At 40.4% G+C, this 22,892-nt stretch overlaps 1 protein-coding gene and 1 pseudogene across 2 annotated transcripts in view; both read right to left on the reverse strand.

Annotated features, from left to right (window-relative positions):
* Positions 1-22,892, reverse strand: part of GTF3C1 (general transcription factor IIIC subunit 1) — a 195,212-nt gene that overhangs the window by 169,807 nt on the left and 2,513 nt on the right. Inside the window, exons 3-5 of one of the 2 annotated variants that reach the window (XM_053472098.1) lie at positions 21,449-21,736; positions 7,583-7,728; positions 735-832 (exon numbers count right to left, since the gene is read on the reverse strand). In XM_053472098.1, the coding sequence (XP_053328073.1) occupies positions 735-832; positions 7,583-7,728; positions 21,449-21,736 (532 nt within the window). Of the gene's footprint in view, positions 1-734; positions 833-7,582; positions 7,729-11,342; positions 11,442-21,448; positions 21,737-22,892 lie in introns of those variants that run through there. The other variant, XM_053472099.1, reaches the window with a different exon arrangement.
* Positions 5,413-5,529, reverse strand: LOC128502480 (uncharacterized; annotated as a pseudogene).

Raw genomic sequence — 22,892 nt, forward strand, 5'->3', positions numbered from 1 at the left:
TCTCTCAATAATACAGTAACGTGTTATCCTCTCTTAGGGTTTGTGGATATCAATACTAGAGCCCAAAGATGGACTTGAATTATGAATATTTTAATAACAAAAGACACAGTGCCACAATTACAAAAAACAACAAGACATACAAAAGAAAAATAAAACGGGCAAACAGTTCTTAAAAACAATGGGACTTAAACACAGGACCCTCACTCACGAGTCTCTTCAATAAGTAGGCCTGTGGGAACTCCTTAAATCCAGATAGTTTCTTATGATATTGTTCAGATCAGAGTATATCATGGAGTTCTGCTTTGAGGTGACTGCATTGTCCCTAAATCAGGCTCTTTTGCAAGAGAACATCCCTCTGACCACATGGCCAATTATACGACACCTTCCCCACGAATTGGTTACCATCTTTGATCTGCCAATAATTTATGGTGGGGTAAAGTTGATGGAAACCCCTCCACTTAAGATAGGAATGGAATTCCTATAACTAGGCCATGAATCACCACAGGGTTTTTTTGGGAAGATGACACCTCTTGCCAGAACAGATACAGAGGGCATGCACAGAAACACATTTAAATCAACCTCAGATTAATTAATTGAATGCTTAAACAAACTAACCACCTCTGCTGGGTTATCCTTCCATGCATCCACTATATTCCATGAGTCAATCATGACAAAGTCCATAAAGACATGGTTACATTTAAGTACACTAAAAAGAGTCAACTGCGTATTTTTACCTTTTGTATAACAGTTGCTGACGGATGGACCTTGGCAAATGTCTGATCAACATGTGCTTTCTTATTGGATGGTTTAAGAAATCCTCAAGGTTTTCAACCTGAAAAATCAAACATAATGCAAAGTTTATCCACGTATAACAGAACTTTACATACAAAGGTAAAGAATACATTAGAAGTACTTACAAAACAATAATTTATAGATTGCTAGCAGACTCCACAACACTACTGTGTTGTATTAAGGCGTTTACTTTTTATTCTGTAATGTATGGAGAGGCAATAGAGGGGATAAAAAAAAAAAAAAAAAAAAACGTATAGCCAGTCGAAGAGCTGAGGAAAAATAAAAAAACAATTTCTTACCGTAAATTTTCTTTTTCCTAGTATAGTGGCAGTACGTATGGGTTGTTCTATCCCCTTAGGACAAGCTTCTGAAAGACCAATCAAAAAGTAAACTCCTCCCCTCTTAGCCATAAATGCCGGCAAACTGGAAGAGTCCTCAGTAATAACAAGAAATACTACTTATTCTAACGTATAAGGGAGGGAACTACGTACTGCCACTATACTAGGAAAAAGAAAATTTACGGTAAGAAATTATTGTTTTTTCCTGCGTATAGTGGCAGTACGTATGGGATATACCAAGATCCGTCACATGGGTGGGATAGAGGCATTGACCGCTTGAAAAACATGAAGGCCAAAGGCAGCTTCCGAATCTGCAGAAAGGTCCAGCCTATAATGACCAACATATGTATTCCATGAAGACCAGGTTGCCGCTTTGCAAATTTCTTCTGGGAAAGCCAAGGCCTTAGCTGCCCAGGAATCGGACATAGCTCTAGTAGAGTGCAGTCAGTGCACCTCAATAGGAGATGATACATACACTTTACCGGATACAGATTGTGTTATACACTGTAAAAAAATACACAAATCATATGCATTACTCCACAATGATCATTTGGGTGTCGCTGAGCATTGGGATACACAATTTAGCACGATACACAATAAATTGATGCTGTTGGAAATGCTTGTGTTGCTCATGTCTGACACACATTGCAAAATGTTTTGACCCTTTACAAGCTCAGAGTACGTAAAGCGATAAACAACGTTATCCACTTTACAGGATACATAGGCTCAACAAATAGTATCATCAAGCCATCTAGCCAGAGTAGATGTGGACACCTCCTGGGCCGCAGATTTCCCATGAAACTGAAGAAACAGGTGGTCTGGCGCACGAACTGTTGCAGTACGTTGTAAATAGACATGAAGAGCTCTTTCAACATTAAAAGAGTGCCACATGATCTCTTCTGGAGAAGAAGGATTAGGAAAAAAGGTGGGCAACACTAAAGACTGGTTAATGTTAGTCTGCGACAAGACTTCCGGGAGGAAAAAACGGTCGGAGATGCAGAACGACTTCAGCCTGATGAAAGACAATGAACTCACTGGATGCCTAGAGAGCCAGAATAATAGCCTTGCAAAAAACGCCTAAAAAAAAGAGATCCGAGGCCAAGACCAAAGCAAGAAGTGACCGGGGGCACTTGTCTCTTCAAGGTAGCCACCTGAAGACCTGCATTAAACCCCTCTCGAGAAACTGCACGATGACTGGAATGGAAGGAGGATAGCTATGGAACTCTTGATCCTGGCACCATTCTTTACGAATTTAACCACCGACCGGCCATAGCACCGTGAATACCTTCTCCTGTAGAATCAGCCTTGCAGCACCCATACCGTTAAGCGAAACATCTGGATGGTGTGTATATGGACATTGCGGTTTCCCAGTAGATCTGGAGATACTGGAAGTTCCCAAGAACAAATCGTCATCTGGAGCAGGTCCGAGAACCAGCCCCAGAATGGCCAGAAAGGAAGGATTGCAAGCACCCTGGCTTTGTCCTTCTTGATCTTCTGGATACGTGGGATCAGAGCTACCGTGGAAACACATAGGCTTGGTTGATTTGCCATATCGCTGTTAGCCCGTCTAGAAAATGAGAATAGTCTATTTGTAGAGAAACGCAAGAAGAGGGGTTTCCTGTTTTGTCTTGTAGCCATAAGATCAACTTCTGTACGCCCAAACTTGACGGACAACCTGTCGAAAAATAACCGGGCTCAGAGACCACTCTGTCTGAGCATATCTTCCCCTGCTCAGGTCATCTACCAGTGTATTGAAGGCCCCCCTGATAAGACATGCCGATAGATCTCTCAGATGATTATGGGCCCATATCAAAAAATAAATAAATAATCTCCGAACAGAGACATCGAAGCTTTCAAGCCCTTGTGCCTCCTTGTCTGTTGAGGTAAGCTACTACAGTCGCATTGTCTGACTGAAGTTTACGTGGGGGAACTTAATCCACCATTTGAACACCTTAAGGGCTAGAAAAACTGCATTCAGTTCCCTTTAGTTGTATGACTGGCTAGGCTCTTCTGGAGACAATCTTCTTTGGGCTCTGTGGAACCAAAGGTGAGCACCCCAACCTGTCTTTGGCGCGTCTGTTGCGACAATGGACCAGTCTGCTGGTTGAAACAAAGCCATCAATTGAGCTGTAGGAGAACCACTCTTGATCTTAGAATTTAACTCCTCTTGAGACCTGGCCAGCTGGAAAGGATCTGCCACTGAAGTGGCCTCATTCTTGACCGGGCCCATCTTACTGCTGGGATATTAGAGGTTAAAAACCCCAGGAGACTCATTGCTTTCCTGATTATGCAAATCGGATATAGTTGCAGATGGTTTGATCCGCGTGATCTTCTGAGAAGAAAGGTGCAAAAAGAGGGATACAGAGTCCACAATGCAACCTAGGAAATTGATTCTCCTGGATGGAGTAAGATTAGATATTACTAAGTTTATGATCCATCCGTGTTGTTCTAAAAAGGCTATTGAAGTCTTCAGCTGGTGATTTAGTTGACTTGGAAAGGATGCCTTGAGAAGCCAGTCGTTGACATACGGGATGACGGCTAAACTGTCTCAACTGCGCCACTAGGGGACAGAGAAGCTCTGTGAAGACTAGAGGAGCGGTAGTCAAACCGAAAAGAATAGATTTGAGATGAAAATGCTTCAGGCCATTCTTTGTTCTTATAGCAAATCTCAGGCACTTCCTGGAACTTACTACCATAGGGACGTGTAGATACGCATCTTTAGGTGTATAGTGACCATGAAATCTCCTTCTCGGAGGATGATGGAAACCGATATAATGGCTTCCATTCTGAAATGTTGATAAGCGATACAACGATGACAGAAGGTCTTTAAATCGGAAAAAATAAATACATAAAAATTAGAGAATACACTACTCTCCAGTGACGTTCCGAGGGCATTTGTTCCTTCACTAACAACTAAAACACTGCTGCCGACAAAACTTGTTCTCACTTTTTGTAAGATAAGAGGAACACAGGAAGTGGACGCGAGGAAGAGCGAAAAACCCTGATCTTGTAGACTACAAAAACTATTTGTCTATACCACTTCGTTATTCATGTGTTTTCCGTAGACTAAAACCATGCTTTCTGAAAGTGTAGCAGGCGACCCCCTGCTCTCTTGCCTTCCAAAGGCCTTCCTTGTTCAAACAGCAGGTCGCATAAGTCTGCTTTAGAGGCTGTATCCCTTTTTCCATATATCAACAGGGCTTGATAACAGCTGCTCCCGATGAAGCCGCTTTACTCTGAACGCAGCTGCCTGAAACATTCTCCTAACGGCTGTTTCGGCTCTCTCATCCATAGCGTCTCGGAGTCCCGCTATCTCACCTACAGGAAGCGCGGTTTACTTGCACCTCTACCTTTGGAAGCTCTTGCCATTAAATATCTTCTTAAAACTTCTTAAATTCTTAAAAATAAAAGCTTGATTGCCGGGTTATACCACTCCCTCTGCATCAATTCCACTAATTCGGGAGGAACAGGGGAGACCCTACTTAGTTGCTCTCGGTTGCAACTGAAGAACGCAGTTAACTTATTTAATAAACTTGTCATAAGATGAGCGAGAGCATTCCCCCGAAGAACGGTCAGACAATGCCGTCTTTAATGCCTTTTGCAGGTGACTCAGGTGCAGGAGATTTAGTCGCATCTTTAAATGCTGAAAAGGTCTGGGATAAATTATCTTGAAACCAGCATACGAATGAATGCATGTCTTTTTGTTTTTCTTTTGCCAAGATGTCCGCAGCACACTATTGGGAAGTCTATTTTACTGTAGCCGTCCAGGAGCGGCATATTACATTCTGCACAGGCTAGATATCTAGCTTTAGAAGCAGCTATTAGCAGGAGGAGCAGGTTTGTCCGTTTCTGGAGACGAAGGGTTAAATTTAGCTAAAACCCAATTAAAACCAATGAAAAACAACCGTGTGGACTCTAGTGGTCAGTAAGGTTTCCACAGCTTAAAATAGGCTGCCAAAGCCTCATAAAAATTAACCGTCCCGCGCATGCTCAGATCGAGCTTCAGGATCACAAAGGAACGAATAGCCACCCGGGCATTCGTTCCGCACAGCTGCACAGGCTCCTCCTCTGTAACCAAAAAAGGATAGAGTGAACGCTGCCTCTGTAAGCCCGTTACGAGGCACGCAGCACGGAACTTCCACCCGGGAAGTTTTAAAACCGCAACCAAACACTTTTAAAATCCAATGCAAGACAACCGTGTGGGGGTTTGGTGACACGGGAACCTGACCTGACGCACACTCTTGTGGTCAGTCAGGTTTGCACAGCTTAAATAGGCTGCCAAATCCTACAACACCTGGTATTCCCAGGCGGTCTCCCATCCAGGTACTAACCAGGCCCACCCTGTTTAGCTTCTGAGATCAGAGGAGATAAGCGCTTTCAGGGTGGTATGGCTGTAGGTAATCAGAATTGGCGCCATAAAAACGATCCGACCCGCGCATGCTCAGATTGCGCTACAGGATCACAGTGGAACGAATAGCCACCCGGGCGTGCGTTCCACACAGCTGCACAGGCTCCTTCTCTGGAACCAAAAAGGATAGAGTGAACGCTGCCTCTGTAAGCCAGTTACGAGGCGTGCAGCACGGAACTTCCACCCGGGAAGTTTAAACCGCAGCCAAACACTCACCCCCCAGGCAACAACCCGCGTGCCGCACCATCAGAAGAATCCACGAAGCTGTTCACCCTACGAGGGACAAGAAAGAACTGAGGACTCTTCCAGTTTGCCGGCATTTATGGGTAAGAGGGGAGGAGTTTACTTTTTGATTGGTCTTTCAGAAGCTTGTCCTAAGGGGAAAGAACAACCCATACGTACTGCCACTATACGCAGGAAAAATAATAAATAATAATAAAAGCTAATGCTTGGCCAATTAACCCCTTCAATTGGTTTTTCAAGGAGAGATAGAGCTTTCTTTTGATACCATAATTGCATGATTAGCTGAAAATTTTGAAAAAAAAATAGGTGTTTTTTCTATTTCCCTCTGAATCCTCACAAAATTAGGTTAAGTGATGGAAAATCCCCTCCAAATTCATCAATTCAGGTGTCCTGATTTCAGAAATACCTAATTTATATGGATTTTCCATACTTTCCCAGCACTTATAGGGAACAAACTAGAAGGTGTACATTTTTTGTAGAATTTTTATGTTTAGGGGTTGTGAACAGGGGCAGGAGGGTTATACTGGGTAGATGTGTTAAGGCAATGGGATGTAAGGTTTTTTTAAAAGATTGTATTATCTTCTTTATATATTTTTTTTTATTGTATTTTTTGTACAGACGTGCATAGAGATTGCAGCTTCTGTGCCTCATTGGAGGACAGGAACGTCCGGGTTACGTCAGCAGTGACTCAGCCCGGAAGGGAATGCCTGATCACGCAGTTTAAAATGCAACAGCTGTCCGGAAGCTGTTACATGAGATCAGATAGCAGAAAGTCGGCGATGCAGGCTTCTGCTGTCAGGGGGGAGTCCAGGCTGTCATACGACAGCCTGGTCTCCCGTGCAGCGGCAGGGATTTGTCCCTGCAGCTGCAAGATGGGCTGGACGTACTGGTACGTCCATAGGGGACTCAAGGGGTTAAAAAAAAAATCCTACCAACAACAATAGGTGTTCCAAGCTAACCTGGCCACCTACATAAGGAACTGCACTGTGTAACATTCATGCTGTTGTGTGCATGAAGTGTGAAAAGGCAGAAGGAATAAAACCTCAAAGTCTGTTACTGTTATGGTTCTTGGCGGCAGTAAAAAGGTATGTCTTTTCAGGGAATATATGTTTTTTTTGTGGGTTTTCGGGGGTAGCTTCCCCCTCAAAATGCAAACCAAGCTGTGTAACACGGTCATAAAATGGGGAGGCTGTTATTACTAATTTTCATTATACGTTTAGTAAAAATACATTTAAATCTTAACACTCGATAAAAATATACTCAGGATATAGTTTTAAAAACACATTTGTTTGAACTAACTTCATGTATTTGGGTAGTTTATTAAATATTGTAGAGGAATATGTTTTTTTGCTTTACTTTACTAAATATTTTACTATACAAATGGTCCCAAACCAGACACCATTGAGTCTTGAATATGAAAAGAAAACAAGTAAATGCAATTTCCATTACCTTAATTAGTTTGGCAATAACGCAACCATCAACATTAACATTACATGAATGGAACATGGCGTCAGTAATTATTAAGGGCTGGGTGCATGGGAGCGAACACAGCTACTTTCTTTATGATGTTCCATGTCATCATGATATGTTTTTGGGACACTTTTTCATGATGGCATGGAACATCTGCGGTATTTAGTTTTATGCACTAGTTGAGACGTCAGGATCATACAACAGATACCATATCTAAAATCAACATCACACCTTTGATTACATAAACTATGCATGGTGCAAAAGGTAAAAATAAAAGGGGGGGGGTCAGCCAGTTGTACAATAGTTTTTGCAAATAAAATTATAAAATTACCTTGTAACTGACTTGGACAATCTGCACAAAGACAGAGAGGGGCAAACAAAGCAATATATCACTAACAAGGACCCAGCCAGGACCAAATTCACTGTGTACGGTTGCAGGTGGGACATGTCTCATCCACGTTGAGTCATCCATGTATACTGTAAAACAGTATTATAGTATCAGGGCAAACATACAAGCAATGATAAAAACATTCTACATACATTCATTCTTCTATTGTAAAAATAAAACCAGACAGTGAGGGGAAATAAAAAAAAATATTGAGATTAACAAATATAAGGTACAGTTGTTGCTTGGCAAACTATTCCCAATCTACTAAATTTGTAACAGTGTTTGGCAATCAAGGGCAGAAAGTTAGGGATAATGGTAAATTAACATCCAGTGAATCATAAACTTACATCGTATTAACCCATTCAGCACCAGGGGATTTCCATACCTCAAATACTGGAGACATTTTGCCATGTCGGTTAAACCATTACACCTCTATCCTGTGAATTATATACCCTTGTAAACTATATATTGATGTTTCAGGTAGAGACAGAGCTTTCTTTTGATACCATAGATTAGCCAAACACTTAATATGTAAAATTCAGTAAATCTAAAGAAAATTAGACAAAAAACCAACACATTTTTCATTTCCTTCTCTGAACACTCACAGAAAATACCCTAAAAATGTAATAATTCAGGTGGCAATACATATTTTGAATTTCCATTCTTTTTCCAACAATTACAGGGCACCTTATAAGGTGTACATTACGGGGTAAAACAAATTAAACTTTCACTTAGTATGCTGGTTTTGCAACTTTTTCTAACAAAGAAATCAAAAGTCCCCCGATAAAAGTCTATTTCTGTAAAGCAGACCACCTAAAGTATTCCATCAGGAGCATCAGTTCACTTTTCATGCAGCTGTTTGGCCACCAATCACTTAAATATGCCCCAGTGTTGCTTAGGATTTTTTGTAGGGAAATCCAGCCAAAAACTTGTTCAACGGCATCTTCTGATCACGAAAATACTCCACTAGTATAGTTTTTTTTTTTTAATGTCTTTTTGGATTTGCAGGGCACAAACATTTATTTGTGGCAATTAAAAATACCCTCCTTTTCCCTCTGTGGCTCACCATAACCAAACAAAAAGAAATAGGACTACATTTAAAATTATTTAAAAAAAAAAAACAACCTTTTTTTCCCCTTCTGGACCAAGGCTGTTTTTAACACTTTTGTGGTGCGTGTGTTTATTGTACCCACACAAGTATATGTATATATATATATTTTTTTTTTCCCTAGAACGAGAGGCTATTTTTTTATATCACTTAATTTCCCACAAAAAAATATGGTAAACGTTTTGAGAAAAGCACTTTTTAATCACTATTTAATTTTTTTACTCTTCTACAAAAGCTAATGAAAAAACCTGCTCAACAGATTCTAAATATTTGTCCGGAGCTTAGAAATAGCCAATGTGTGTTTTTTTGTTTTTTTTTGCAAGTTATTGGGCAATAAGTACAAGTAGCGTTTTGCTATTTCAAAAAAAATTTTTTTTGGTCATTCTGCCCCATATACTATCTTTGAAGCAGGTCAATTTAATTTACTTCATCAAAACACACATTTTTGAGAACTAGACACCCCAAGATATTTCAAATGCTGGTATTTGAACCCTTTCCAAGCAATAAATCTACTACCAGCCTTTACCAAACTTTGAGGAAGTAATTTTTCCCCCTGACTCAACTTGTAATTCAGGTATAAATTTACAGATCCTGATATATGTCATGGTCAAACACCACCCCAATATGTGTTCAGCAACATCTCCTGAGTACAGTTATATCATGGGTTGTTTGGGAACTAAAGTCAATACTTTGTAGAGCCATCTTTAAAGCTGCAAGTCTCTTAGGGTCTCTTGTGGTTCTGCTGGTATACAGAAATTTAGGTTATACCACAGATTCTAAATTCAATAAGAGGTCTGGGCTTTTACTAGGCCATTCCAATACATTTAAATGTTTCCTCTTAAACCACACAGGTGTTGTTTTAACAGTGTGCTTAGGGTCATTGTGCGGGCTGGAAGGTGAACCTTTCGCAGACTCAAATCTCTGGAAGACAAACAGGTTTTCCCCAAGAACTTCCCTGTATTCTTTCAATCCTGACCAGTCCTTCCTGATGAAAAATATACCCACAGCATGACGTTGCCACCACCATGTTTGACCGTGGGGATTATGTTCTCAGGGTGATGTTGGTGTTGGGTTTGCACCAGACATAGTGTTTCCTTGATGGCTTAAAAGCTCAATTTTAGTCTTATTTGACCAGAGTACCTACTTCCATATAGTTGGGGAGCCTCCCACATGCCTTTTGGCAAACAGTTAACAAGTTTGCATATTTTTTCTTTAAGCAATGGCTTTTTTCTAGCCACTCTTCCATAAAGCACACCTTTGTGAAGTGTATCGCTTAAAGTAGTCCTATTGACTATTGGTCAGCAAATAATGTAACTTTATCCAGGGGGATAGTCAACCTTCTTGTAACTTTCCCAACCGCCGCATCTACCCTAAGGACTCACCAAAAGAAGCAGTCATTATCAACCAATGGAAAAAGACGCATAACTCTTATGGAGGTATATAACAGTTTGGCTGAACTACTCTGTGTTTTTACACTCAGCTGATGAATAATGTGCAGCCTTTTCTTCCCTGTCAGGCTGACTCAACTGTAACCTGATTCTTAATCAGCCAACTCCTTTCTGGCTATTTAAGCAGTCCAGTTCCTACTCGCCCTTGTGTTGTTTCTGGCTGCAAGCGCATTCTCCTGAGTTCTTGATTATCTGCGCAAGACCTGACTTTCTCGGACGTCCCTCCTGGCTTGTTTCTGACATTGCTGAACCCCATATTCCTGACCCCGGCTTGTCTTTTGGTATACGCTCCTGGATCACAATTTAGCTTTGTTTGCTTGGGTATTATAATAAAGGTGTTTTGCACTGTAGGTTTTGTGTCCATCAGTTTCCTGTTCCTTAAGGTGGAAAGTCATTTGTCGGAGTCACTCCACCACTCCAAACAACTCTGGTACAGGAAACATTCTAAGCCTTTTACAGTCATCGGCAAGGACCTTATTAGTTTTCTCCATTTAAGATATTTTTTGCTGCCTTTAGACTTAAAGAAAAGGGAAACCGTTGTGCTACTCCACAGATGTAGCATCTGAAGAAGAAGCGAGCTTTTAAGAAACTACACACAAAACTCAAAATCAAGAAGTTGGATGCTAATATAAAGCTATGTTATTAGATCTGCCAAAACAAAACAGAGGAGAAAATTGTCAGTGTTTTTACCAAAAAAAATTAACAAAAAAGGGGGATACAATCTATGAGTGAGAGAAGAAGCAATTAAAGACAAATAAAGGGAATTGTATAAAGATCAAGCCAACTGCCTAAATACTTTAATCTTTCTCTATAAAATAGAACTAATGGGAGGGACCCTTGTTGGCAAAGAGAAATAGGGTGACATGTGAAACAGGTGTGTTTAGAGAGGTCAAAATAACTTCTCTTTGTAAAGTAAAAACAGACAATTTTATGTGTCCTGATGGGATACAATCAATTATTAAAAGGGCTTTGAATTGTCCTGACAAAACGGTACAGATCCTTAAGACTACACGTCAGTGGTCGGCAAATTAATGAAAAAGGATATGATTGTCAAATATCCGCAAGTAAATCGTTTGCATGATCCGAAACGGCACGGGTTTAATACAGGAATATCTTGTCAAACTAAAAAAACTGAAATTTCACTCACCGTAAATTCTCTTTTCCCCAGTATAGTGTCAGTACATAGTGGGCTTGATCTTTCCCCGGGATAAGGTGCTTTAAAATAAACAAACTGTTAAAAAGCCCCCCTTACCCTATATAATGTTAGATGAAGACATCAGTAGTAACAAGAGACCCCACAAATTAATGCTTGCATAAATTATATTTACACCAAAAATGAGGGAGGGAAACATGTACTGCCACTATACTAGGGAAAAGAGAATTCACGGTAAAAATTAGTTTTTCCCCTACGTATAGTGGCAGCACCTAGTGGGATATAACAAGATCCCTTCATGGAAGGGGATCATGAATTAACTGCTTGCAGGACCTGCTGCCCAAACGAGGCTTCTGATAAGTCCAGCCTGTAACACTTAATGAATGCATTCCAGAAGGACCATGTGGCCAATTGCATATTTCTTCCAGTGAAACCGATGCCTTTGATGCCCAGGAAACTGACATAGATCTTGTGGAATGGGCTTTAACACTGGAAGGAACTACGGCATCAAAGGCCTCGTATGCCAAGCGTATAGTATCCGTAAGCCATGATCGGATGAAGGAAAAGAAGCAGTACGTTCCAAATAAATGCATAGAGTTCTTTTGACCTCTAATGTATCCCCTGTTCTTTCCTCTGGTGAAGTAGGATTTGGGTAAAAAGTGGGAAGGACTATCGGCTGGATGATGCTGACTTGAGACAGAACTTTAGGCAGAAAAGAAGGTCTAAGGTACAAGACCACTTTATCCTGGTGAAAAATCAGGAATTCTGCAGATGCTGAGAGTGCTTGGAGTTCCCCAATTCAACGTGCTGATGTAATGGCCACTAGAAAGGCAGTCTTAAGGGAGAGAAATTTAAGGGACACATCCTGTATAGGTTCGAACGGAGATGTACACAGGGCCTTAGGTACCATTGTAAGATCCCAGGGTGGAAAACATGATCTTGTAGGTGGTCTTTTGATAATGATGGCTTTAAAAAAAAAATCTTCAAATGAACAGATCTGAGGCCAAATCAGATAGCAGGAAATGACAGAGACTTGACCCTTAAGGGTGGAAACCTTGAGACCTGCATTGAAACCTAATCTAAGAAACTAAGATCACCACTATAGATGGAGAACTTAAGTCCTTGAGAATGACACCACTTGAGAAATTTTCCCAAGTTCTTAAGTATATTCTTGCTGTGGAGCTTAAGAGAGAGTTTAAGAGAAGACTGGCAATGTCACCGAAGATACACTTTTCCTTTAAAATTAGCCTTGCAGTAGCCATGCTGTCAATCTGAACATCCTGATAGTGTGAAGTTGAATCTCCCTGTTCTCCAATATACCACTGGAAACCAGTAGTACCTAATGATTGAAAGACAGCTGAAGGAGGTCTGTAAACCAACTCCTGTTCGGCCAGAATGGAAGAACGCCCAAAATTCGAGCTTTGTCTGCTTTGATCTTCCGAAGAACGAGGAATTAGGGCCATTGGGAGAAAGATGTATGCCATCTTGAGCTGCCACTTCATGGCCAGCCCATCCAGAAAATTAGGGTAGTCCATCTTGTCTAAAGAGGCAAACAGCAGTACTTTCCTGTTCATTCTTGTTGCCATTAAGTCTACTTCTGGGGGACCAAACCTCTTGACTAGCATATCGAAGATACGTGGATCTAGTGACCATACTGCCTGGGAACACCGTCTTCTGCTTGGGCCATCTGCTAGAACATTGTTCTGACCTCTCTGAACAGAGGCACTGAAGCTTCCAGACCTTTGTGCCGCCTTGTATGTTTAGATAGGACACTGCGGTGGTATTGTCAGATTGAATTCTCTCTGCTCTGTCTGATATTCATGGTTTGAAAGCTTGCAGAGCCTGGAATACTGCATATAGTTGTCTGTAATTGGAAGATTTGACTGATTCCTGTAGAGTGCACTTCCCTTGGGCCATCCGGAACTGGAGGTGGGCGCCCCAGCCGGTTTCTGATGCATCTGTTGTGGCGATTGTCCAATTATTCAGCTGGAAAGAGAGACCCTTGGATAGATTTTCTCTGATCTTCCACCAATTCAGCTGATGCAAAGCCTCCTCAAATATCAAAATGTCTGTGTCCAGATCGCCTTCTGTCTTGGACCAGTTGGAAAAAATCTGCCACTGTAGCGGTCTCATCCTTGCTTATGCCCATCCTACCGCTGGAATAGCGGATGTCCGTAAACCCAGGATGCTCATTATTATTTATTGCTTTATATAGCGCCATCAAGTTCTGTAGCGCTGTACAATGGGTGGACAGGACATTACAAGTAGTATGTAACATAACAATTCAATGTACAGAGACAACAGGTGAGGAAAAGCTTCCAATCTAGAGGGATTTCACCCTCCCTTATCAGATCTGGGTGGGTAGTAAGCCCACCCCCCCACCGCCACACAACATTACATTCTATGTGTTGTTTTGCTCAGAAATGATTTAGACTTAAGAAAGGGACAAGAGCTCCCGAAAGCTTGTCATTCCAAAATTATGTTAGTCCAATAAAAAAGGTATTATCACAAGATACTTATTCCATCTGTTATTTGATATTGACACCACTGGACTAATACGGCTACAACCTCTACTATATACACACACATACATACAAATATATATATATATACATACATACATATACATACACACACATCTGGTTTGGAAACTCAACTCTTTTGTCTTGGTTTAGTGATACTATGTCAGTTAGCACTTATCTCATAGTGTTTATTGGCACTACTAAAGTCTGATGTTTATCAAAAGTATGAACTTTTAGGTTTGGTTTCAAGCACTAGTTTTTGATTGTTTTCTTTAATTTAGCTGCAGCCCAGAAAATTGTGAACGAGCACAGATGTATTGTATCCCCTGCTTCAAACTCATCTCAGTCCTTGGTTACCTTTTATAAATTGGATAGTTACATGCATGTTTAAATGCCTTGTATGTTTTAGCCTCTTCTTTTAGAAATGTAACTTAGTAATTAGTAAAGTCCCTTTAAGTATTCAAATCTATCACATTCCCTCTGTCCCATCCTCCAAGCTAGACACATCCCGCAAACCAGTCACCACTTTAACAGCAGGCCACTTAACAGAAATGGGGTCTTCAAAGCTGTACCACAATATTCTAGGTGGGGTCCAAACAGATGTGCAAAGCAGTATAAACATGTCCCTTCGCCTGCTGGTATTTCCTCTGGTTTAGCACTCTTCTTGCTTACATTTAATTCCTCAAGAATAATTGTAAGTGTCATGAACGCACTCTACTCCAAGCGTGTGCGTCACTTGGTTCTAGTGGTAAAAGGGTTTAAAATTCACCGTCCACCGGAAATAGTGAGAAGAATACAAATATCCACCCTTAGTACCACCCGCAATTAACTATAATGATATAACTAATATCAAAATAACGCTGCCACCACCAAGACAATTTATAAATGGGGTGCCTTGGTCCCCCAAGCGAATCAGACCAAAAACCCACACAATATATTTTAACACAATAATCATGTGATTTCAAATTACCGATAAAATGGTCTAATCGGGTAATGTGAGTCTTTACCAGACAAAGGCAGAACTTGATAAAGGAATATTTATTATGAACAAAAAAATCACAGTGCATACAAAAAAAAGATGATGAACAGATTATTTACACCAACAGATAAAATAAAAAAGGAGAAAATTACAGAAAACCTGGTCAAGTAACAGTTTTTCTGTCCGTAGGGCTCCGGCAAGGAAAGATGGCGACTTACTCAAAATTAGATCTTGGCCCCTAGTAAGCACACTGACCAATTTCCTCTCATTAACTTTATACTCTTTCCCAGTTCACCTTGAGTTTCCAAGCTGGCCCAGAAGTGGTATAACCAGAGGGAAGGTGTACCATAAGTGACCTCTCCCTTGTGTGGTGGAAACATATCAGTCAAAATAACTTATTTTCATTTTACCGTCCCTCCTGTGCTCGCCACAGCAATAATTCATGCATTTATGAATTTCTTGTAAATTGTGAAGTCCATAGATATGTCACACTTGCTACTTATGACTGAACATCATAGACTTCACAATTCCTTCCAAACCGTTTAAGTTGTGCCGCCATGTTTGTACTCTTTGTCGGGTGCACTTTCCCTATTCTAGGTATGTACACAAGGAGGTGAGATAATGAATCTATGAGTTATTATTGATACATGTTGGATATGACCCTGGAAGAAATGGTTTTCCTGACTGCTAGTGGTCACTTAGCATATCAAAGAATCCAGTATCTATGATGGGAGACAGGTATATGGTGAATGACTCAGCTAGTAGACTTAAAGGCACCGCCGCCCTGTAACATTTCACACCTTGCAGTGGGCCCTGGTTGGAGTCCCAGCTTCAAAAGACGAATTTATCTTTACCTTTTGGCACCATATGCCTATACAATCAAATTAAACCCTCTCATGCTGAAATTGGCCATACCATCTCTACCAGGTAGCAAGTCCATGTATGCATTACACCAGTTGGTGTGACAGTAAGTTCCTCCCTTCTGTGGTTCACAGCACAGTATCACAAATGCTATATTTTGCCTTGACATTTTCGTATCCCAGGTAGCGTTATTTTACATCTTTTAACATTAAACTGCAACTGACACGTTTTGATCATTCTAATTTACTGAACCCCCCAAAAATATTTACCCTGTTGCAGACGTTTGTATCATCTTCAAAAACAAAAACACATTACAGGTCTATTTTATTGCTAATAACATATTAAAAGTATGGGTTCCAATACTATTTCCTGATGTACCCCACTAGCGACAAGTCCTTCTGCACAACAGTGTACAATGCCTTACTGAACTCTACATAGGATTGTATCTATTGCTCCTCAGTGGTCTATTTAACTCAAGTTTTAAAAAAAATAAAGAACGATTTCCATGCAATTAACCCTTAATGTTCATAATTTTCAACTCAATCTACATGCAAACTTTGGGCATATCCCATTGGATCCAATGAATGTCTATTTCTTATTTTTATTTTGTAGAACTTTAGTCTGTAAACACACATGCTGTACACGTTGCATGGTTCCTGTTTTTAAACGGAAGCCCCTTTCCCACACCTTTCTCAAAGGAGATTTCAGCACCATCCCCTTTAACATATGCTGCACATCTGTAAAGTACCACATGTATTTGCTTTTCTTTCTTATAGTCTTATTAAGACTGTTAATGCAATGTTAAGCTGCTTTTTAGTAGAATGTGTTAAATAATTAGGTTTTTCCAGGACTCCATCTAAAAGGTGTCCAGGCCAAAGATTCAACTAAACATTTTAGAAAACAAACTACCCTGATATTTAAAATATTTTCAGGTGGTGCAACATAACTTTTCTATATATTAAACCACTGTAATTACCGTATTTGCTCGATTATAAGACGACCCCCCAAAATCTGAATATTAATTCAGGAAAAGAAGAAAAAGCCATATAAGACGACCCTACAGGAAAAAAGTTTTAAAAGTAAATGTTAATTCATGTAAACTATGTAAGCTATTTTTTTTAATAAAAGCTATGATTGAGAAAAATATCTGTTTTTATTTACTTTTATTTTCCAACCTGGCCCCCCAGTTATGCACATCTGCCCCCAGGCTTGCCACTCTGCCCCAGAAATGCCTTATACCCCCCCATATGCCACTGTGCCCCATGATAAGCCTTTTAACCCTCCAAATGCCACTGTGCCCACGATATGCCTTTTGACCCTCTATATGCCTTATAACCCCCTATGTGCCACTCTGCCTCCAGAAATGCCTTATACCCCTATATGCCACTCTGGCATTTAGGGGGTTAAAAGGCATATTATGGGGCAGAGCGGCATATATGGAGGTGGAAAGCATTTCAGGAGGCAGAGTGGTGTATAGAGGGTTAAAAGACATTTCTGGAGACACTCTGTCTAGAGAAATGCCTTATGCCCCCCATTTAACGCCCCCCCCCCCAAACTTACCGGTGCTTCTGACTCCCGGTGTGTTGTCCGGGCAGCAGGAAGACTTCTACGCGATTCACGTAGGCAACTTCCGCCGGAAGGAGGTGGGGTTAGCAGTGGGGGTTGTCCGTGTCCATCGCGCAAACCTTCCCCGGCTGTCAGTGAGAATTCCCTGCACCGGTGCGGGGAACTCTGATCTCTGACAGCCGGGGAAGGTCTGCGCGATGGACACGGACAACCCCCGCTGCTAACCGCACCACCTTGCGGCTGCAGCGGAAGTTGTCTACGCGAATCATGTAGACGTCTACACACCGGGGAGTCAGACGCACCGGTAAGTTGAGGGGGAGGACAGGAGGATCCAGGTCTCCTGCAGTGCTGCAGGGGATCTGGATCTTAGTCTCATAGTCAGACCTATTTGAGGTCTGATTATAAGACGACCCCGATTATAAGATGAGGGGTATTTTTCAGAGTATTTGCTCTGAAAAAAACCTTGTCATATAATGGAGCAAATACAGTACCGATCACTTCGACCAAGCAACACCTTCCTACACACTCCAGTGAAATGTTAACTCAAATCATCACATGTAAATACTAAATCTATTACAGCCTTCTAACTTGTTGGCTATTCTACTAATTGTTTAAGATACAATCCCTGTGAAGAATTCAGGATCCCTCTACGCCTGGTTGATATTCATGGACATCTTAGTTACATCAATGTGAACAACCAAGGTTATCAAATTCTAAAGTTTCCCAAGCTTCCTCGGGGTCTCCTCCATACCGTGCAAGATGAGGAGGAAATAAATAATGTTGGCTTTGCCACAGACTGCCACTGATATATGCATGTATTGAGATTTTAAAGAAAATATCTCCAAAAATACTTATGCCAATAGGGAAACACAAGCTATAAGTAGTTTTAATAAATTGATGTAACCAAAGTAATGTCATGTTTTCAAAGAACCAAGACAAAGCGATTATTTTTTTTCAACCTCAACTTGTTTTAAAAGGACAAGATATGAAACAAACATTAAGACAAGGAAAAGCCCAGTTTTTTGGTAATTTAGAAATAGACTATTTGTTTATATTTTGGATTTTTATTTTTTATCATTTGTGTCTTGGTATTTTTTGTGTTTTACATATATTTGTTTTTTATATATGATACATATTTATTAATAAAATATAGTTTTTTACATTCATACTTTGTCTTAGCACTGTCTTTTTCTAGTTTATCTCTTGTCCTTTTAGGTTTCCCTTGCTAAGTGGAACAGTCAGCCCTTAAATAATTCCCTTTCATTATCCTATAACCCTACTTATCAATATACCTAAGGCTGGTAATTATTTTGTTTTTGGGAACATAAACATTATTGATTCATTGCTTTAACCCCTTCAGGACCGGGATTTTTAAGCTAGGGTGTCGCTAAAGGACCGGAGCCGTTTTTGTGTTTTTGCAATGTCTTTCTTCAACTGTAATTTTTCTCTTATCAAGTGGTGCACCCACACAAATCATATATTGTTTTTTTCAGCACAAGTAGGGCTTTCATTTGAAACCATATTAAGCTGGGTAGTACATTGTTTTATTTGAAATAAACTGGAAAAAGTGGGGAAAAAATGAAAAAAATGCATTTTTTTACAGTTTTGTATACATACAAATTGTACACACATTGAACCAATGGGAAAAAATTATCCCAAATATATTCATTAAGTTGTCCTGATTTGGAAACCACCCAACATGGCCAGGATTTTCATCTATTTTGACCAGTATAGGGGAAAATATTGCAAGGCATGCATTACGTTTTTGAAATGTAATTTTTTTCAAATTTGGCATGGTAGTCTAATAACTGCAATAGTTGTCACAGATACTGATTATCCCCCCAAAATTATATGTTTATGAACAGTAGATAAATCAAGGTGTACAACTAGGGTCATTTTGACACTTTTCAAACAGGGATTTTATCGCCAATTGCTGCCAAATTTTGAGGTATTTTTATATATTTTTTTTTTTTTTTGCATATGTTGCAATGTTGCTTTAGATTTTATATTATATTTTGTATAGAATATGTGCAACTGCAGAAAAAAACACCAAATTGTGTTCACCAACATCCCCCGGTTCCAACAAGGCCTCACATGCATGGTTCATGCAATTTTTGAGGAAGCTATGAGGGCAAAACTGGAACATGCGCATTTTCGTTTTCACATTTGGAATTTTCAGAAATTGGTTTCCTGGGCCCATATCCCATTTGGGAGATTTTGGAAGCCCCCCAATGTAAATTACCCCATAAAAGTATACATTTATGAACAGTAGACAAGTCAAGGTGTTCAACTAGGGTAGTTTTGACAGTTTTCAGTTAGCCATTTCTTCACTGATGTCTGCCAAACTTCACAGGGAAATTATTTTATTGCGTTTTTAACGCATACATTTCAATGTTGCACTGAATTTCTTGCACACCATAAGTGCAACAGTGGAAGAAAGCACCACATTTTGTTCACCAACATCCCATGAGTCCAACAAGACCTCACATGCATGGTTCATGCATTATTTGAGGAAGCTATGAGGGCAAAACTGGAACATGTGCATTTACATTTTTTTAAAATATTTTTTATCAGATTACTTGTAAGTGACAGGTTTAGGCCGCTGACATCAATCAGGGAGACCGATCAATAATCAGCGACTTAAAATGTCACCGACAAGTGATCAGGTAATAATTATGATTTTTTCATTTATTAATAATTTGTTTTTTCATAATTACCCTAGATGACCCCTCTCTCTTTGTAGAGCAGGGTCATCCATGGGCTGCCATAATGATCCGATCACTCCTATTGGCCAGGAGCGATCTGATCAGCCCAGCATTTGACCTGGAAGCACCCTGGACTTTCAGGTCAGTGCTGTTATTTTTTTTATTATTATTATTATTTTATTAATTTTTTTAAATTAATTTATTTTTTAAATTTTTATTATTATTATTTTTTACATTTTTTTTTTTTAACTCTTTCAATGCTGATGCTCCATTGAAGCACAGCATTGACTGGTATTTAGTCCCCACAAGCTTGTGGGGACTAATATTAACCCTTGCAATGCTGCGATGGGGGTCATACACAATCGCAGCATTGAAGGGGTTAATTGAGGAAGAGGAGGGTAGGGGTTAACTGAGGAAGGGTGAGGGTGAGGGTGGGGGTGGGGGGGCTGGTCTCCACACTCATGTGGAGACCAAAGAACCCTGTCTCCCTGTCCCTGAAGCTGCCTCTGGCAGCTGGGACACAATCTCCAACAGACTGGAGATTGTAGGGGAGGAGTCTCTCTGATCAGTCCTACAGGACTGATCAGAGGACTTCTGGGGGCTCGTTTTTGCTGTTGCTGGTCTGCCTGGGTTTCCAGGCAGACCACCAGCAGCAGAGCCCCCTACAAAACGGGAATTAACCCCTTCAATGCCGCGATCGCGGCATTCAATGCCGCGATTGCGGCATTGAAGGGGTTAACGCTGCACTGACGCTCTCATGGAGCGATCAGGCAGCAGGGGGGTGTTGGGTCAGGTCCCCACACTTGTGTGGGGACCCATTCAACACCCCCACCCCTTCCCTGAAGCTGCCTGTGGCAGCTGAAACCGCGATTGCAGATCTTTCTGCAATCGCTGTTTCTGCCTACAAAATCACTCCGTGGGAGTGATCGTAGGCATGGGGGCGGGCTTAGACAGGCTGTGCTGTCTGCCCAGGAGTCCTGGGCAGACAGTAGCAGCAGCGCCTCCACGATCACCGCGATCGTGGTGATGTGGGGGCGTTTTTTGGAGGAGACGTACCTGGTACGTCCCGGTCTACCGGTGACCAGTAACCAGGAAGTACCAGGTACGTCCCGGTGCTGAAGGGGTTAAATCAATTGATAGTGGGTTATCCCTTTACATAAATATATACACATATTTTATTTTTTGGAGTCACACTAGCGCTGTATCCTTAACACTTTTTTGCAAAGTAAAAGGTGCCACAGTGATAATTCCTGCTTACACTCTTCTTATGGAGCATTTAAGCATGTAGCATACTTTGTCAAAGGTTCTGTCATGTTTTCAAAGAACCAAGACAAAGTGATTATTTTTTTTCAACCTCAACTTGTTTTAAAAGGATAATATATGGAACAAAAACATTAAGACAGGAAAAGCGCCAGTTTTTTGGTAATTTAGAAATAGACTGTATACACAAAAACATGGGCATCATACCTGGGCAATTTAACTCATCAGATGCTAGATCAGAGAGGTATTTTTCTGAATTTCCTGGGTGGCTTTCAAAGCAACTTTTGCTTATTTCTGAATCGGAAAGCATTCTGGGTAACAATTTCTCCTGCCCAGTTTCTGCAGTATTAGAAGGGCTGGCTTTGTTATCTGACATTTCTTTTTGAGATTCTTCATGGAATGGATGGCCATGGACTATATACCATAGAAAAATATGGATAACTTTCAGTCTTGGCATTTTCGGTAGATATCCAAGAGTTCGCCCAAGTCCTGGAACTGTCATGATGAAACAAATTAATATTTAAATCCATACACAATGATGCACATTTCGAATTTATATACACACATACTATACATACTATTGGGACACCAGACCATTACACCAACAGGGACTTTTGTGACATTCCAAATACACAGATATTAAATATGGAGTTGACACCCGTCGCAACTATAACAGCTTCCACTCTTCTGGGAAGGTCTTCCACATTATTTTGGAGTGTTTCTGTGAGAATTTTTGATGTTGGACAAGAAAGCATGGCACACAATCTCCATTCTAGTTAATCCCAAAGGTGTTTTCAACGGGGTTGAGGTCAGTCAAGTTCTTCCACACTGAACTCGTCTAATCTTCAGAATGGCCCATTTTTTTCAACAAATGTTTGTAAATGCAGACTGCATAATTAGGTACCTGATTTAATACAACTGTGGCAATGAGTCTGATTAAAACGCCTGAATTCAATATTTAAGGAAGTGTCCCACAATACTTTTGTCCATTTAGAGTATGTGTATATTGTATAATAATACACACTGTGAAAACTGAACATAAATGAAAAAGACAAAAGAAGAGATACAACTTGGCAATGTAAAGTTGCCACATGGGTTAATGGTGGAGCCACCTACAGTAAGACTGAAATGATGTGCTAGCGAGTCAAAATAAGATTTAATGTTTTAGTCAATAGTGAGCCGAAAGATCTGGGTATCATCTACATAGAAGAAGTGGTTGTTGAAGCAAAAGTATTTTATAAACGTTATCCTAACGAAAGAGTACACAGTAAGAAAAAATTACACCTGGGGTAGTCTCATTCAAATGGGAATGTTTTTAATGAAGTATTGAATGAAATTAGATGACTGTAGAACCTGGAAAATGAGGATGGGGCCAACAGGATGGAATGCAGAAGAAGGATTGAGAAAGATAAGAACAACCCTTTTGATTTTGCTGTAAATAAATAATTCAATACTTGGTGTTCAGCCATGAGTGTAGATGCAACGGATAGTTGTGCTGAGGCCGAGAGGGGCACAGATATGCAGTGTAGAGAGGAGGCGGTTGTGGTGACAGTAGAGAATATGCCACATATATAGCAGTAGCGATTTTGGAGAGAACAATCAGTAAATTATGTGAGAAAGGCATAGGAGAAATGGGAGGTTAAGGTTTGAG

This window comes from Spea bombifrons, chromosome 7, assembly GCF_027358695.1.
Source record: "Spea bombifrons isolate aSpeBom1 chromosome 7, aSpeBom1.2.pri, whole genome shotgun sequence".
NCBI classification, from domain to species: domain Eukaryota; kingdom Metazoa; phylum Chordata; class Amphibia; order Anura; family Pelobatidae; genus Spea; species Spea bombifrons.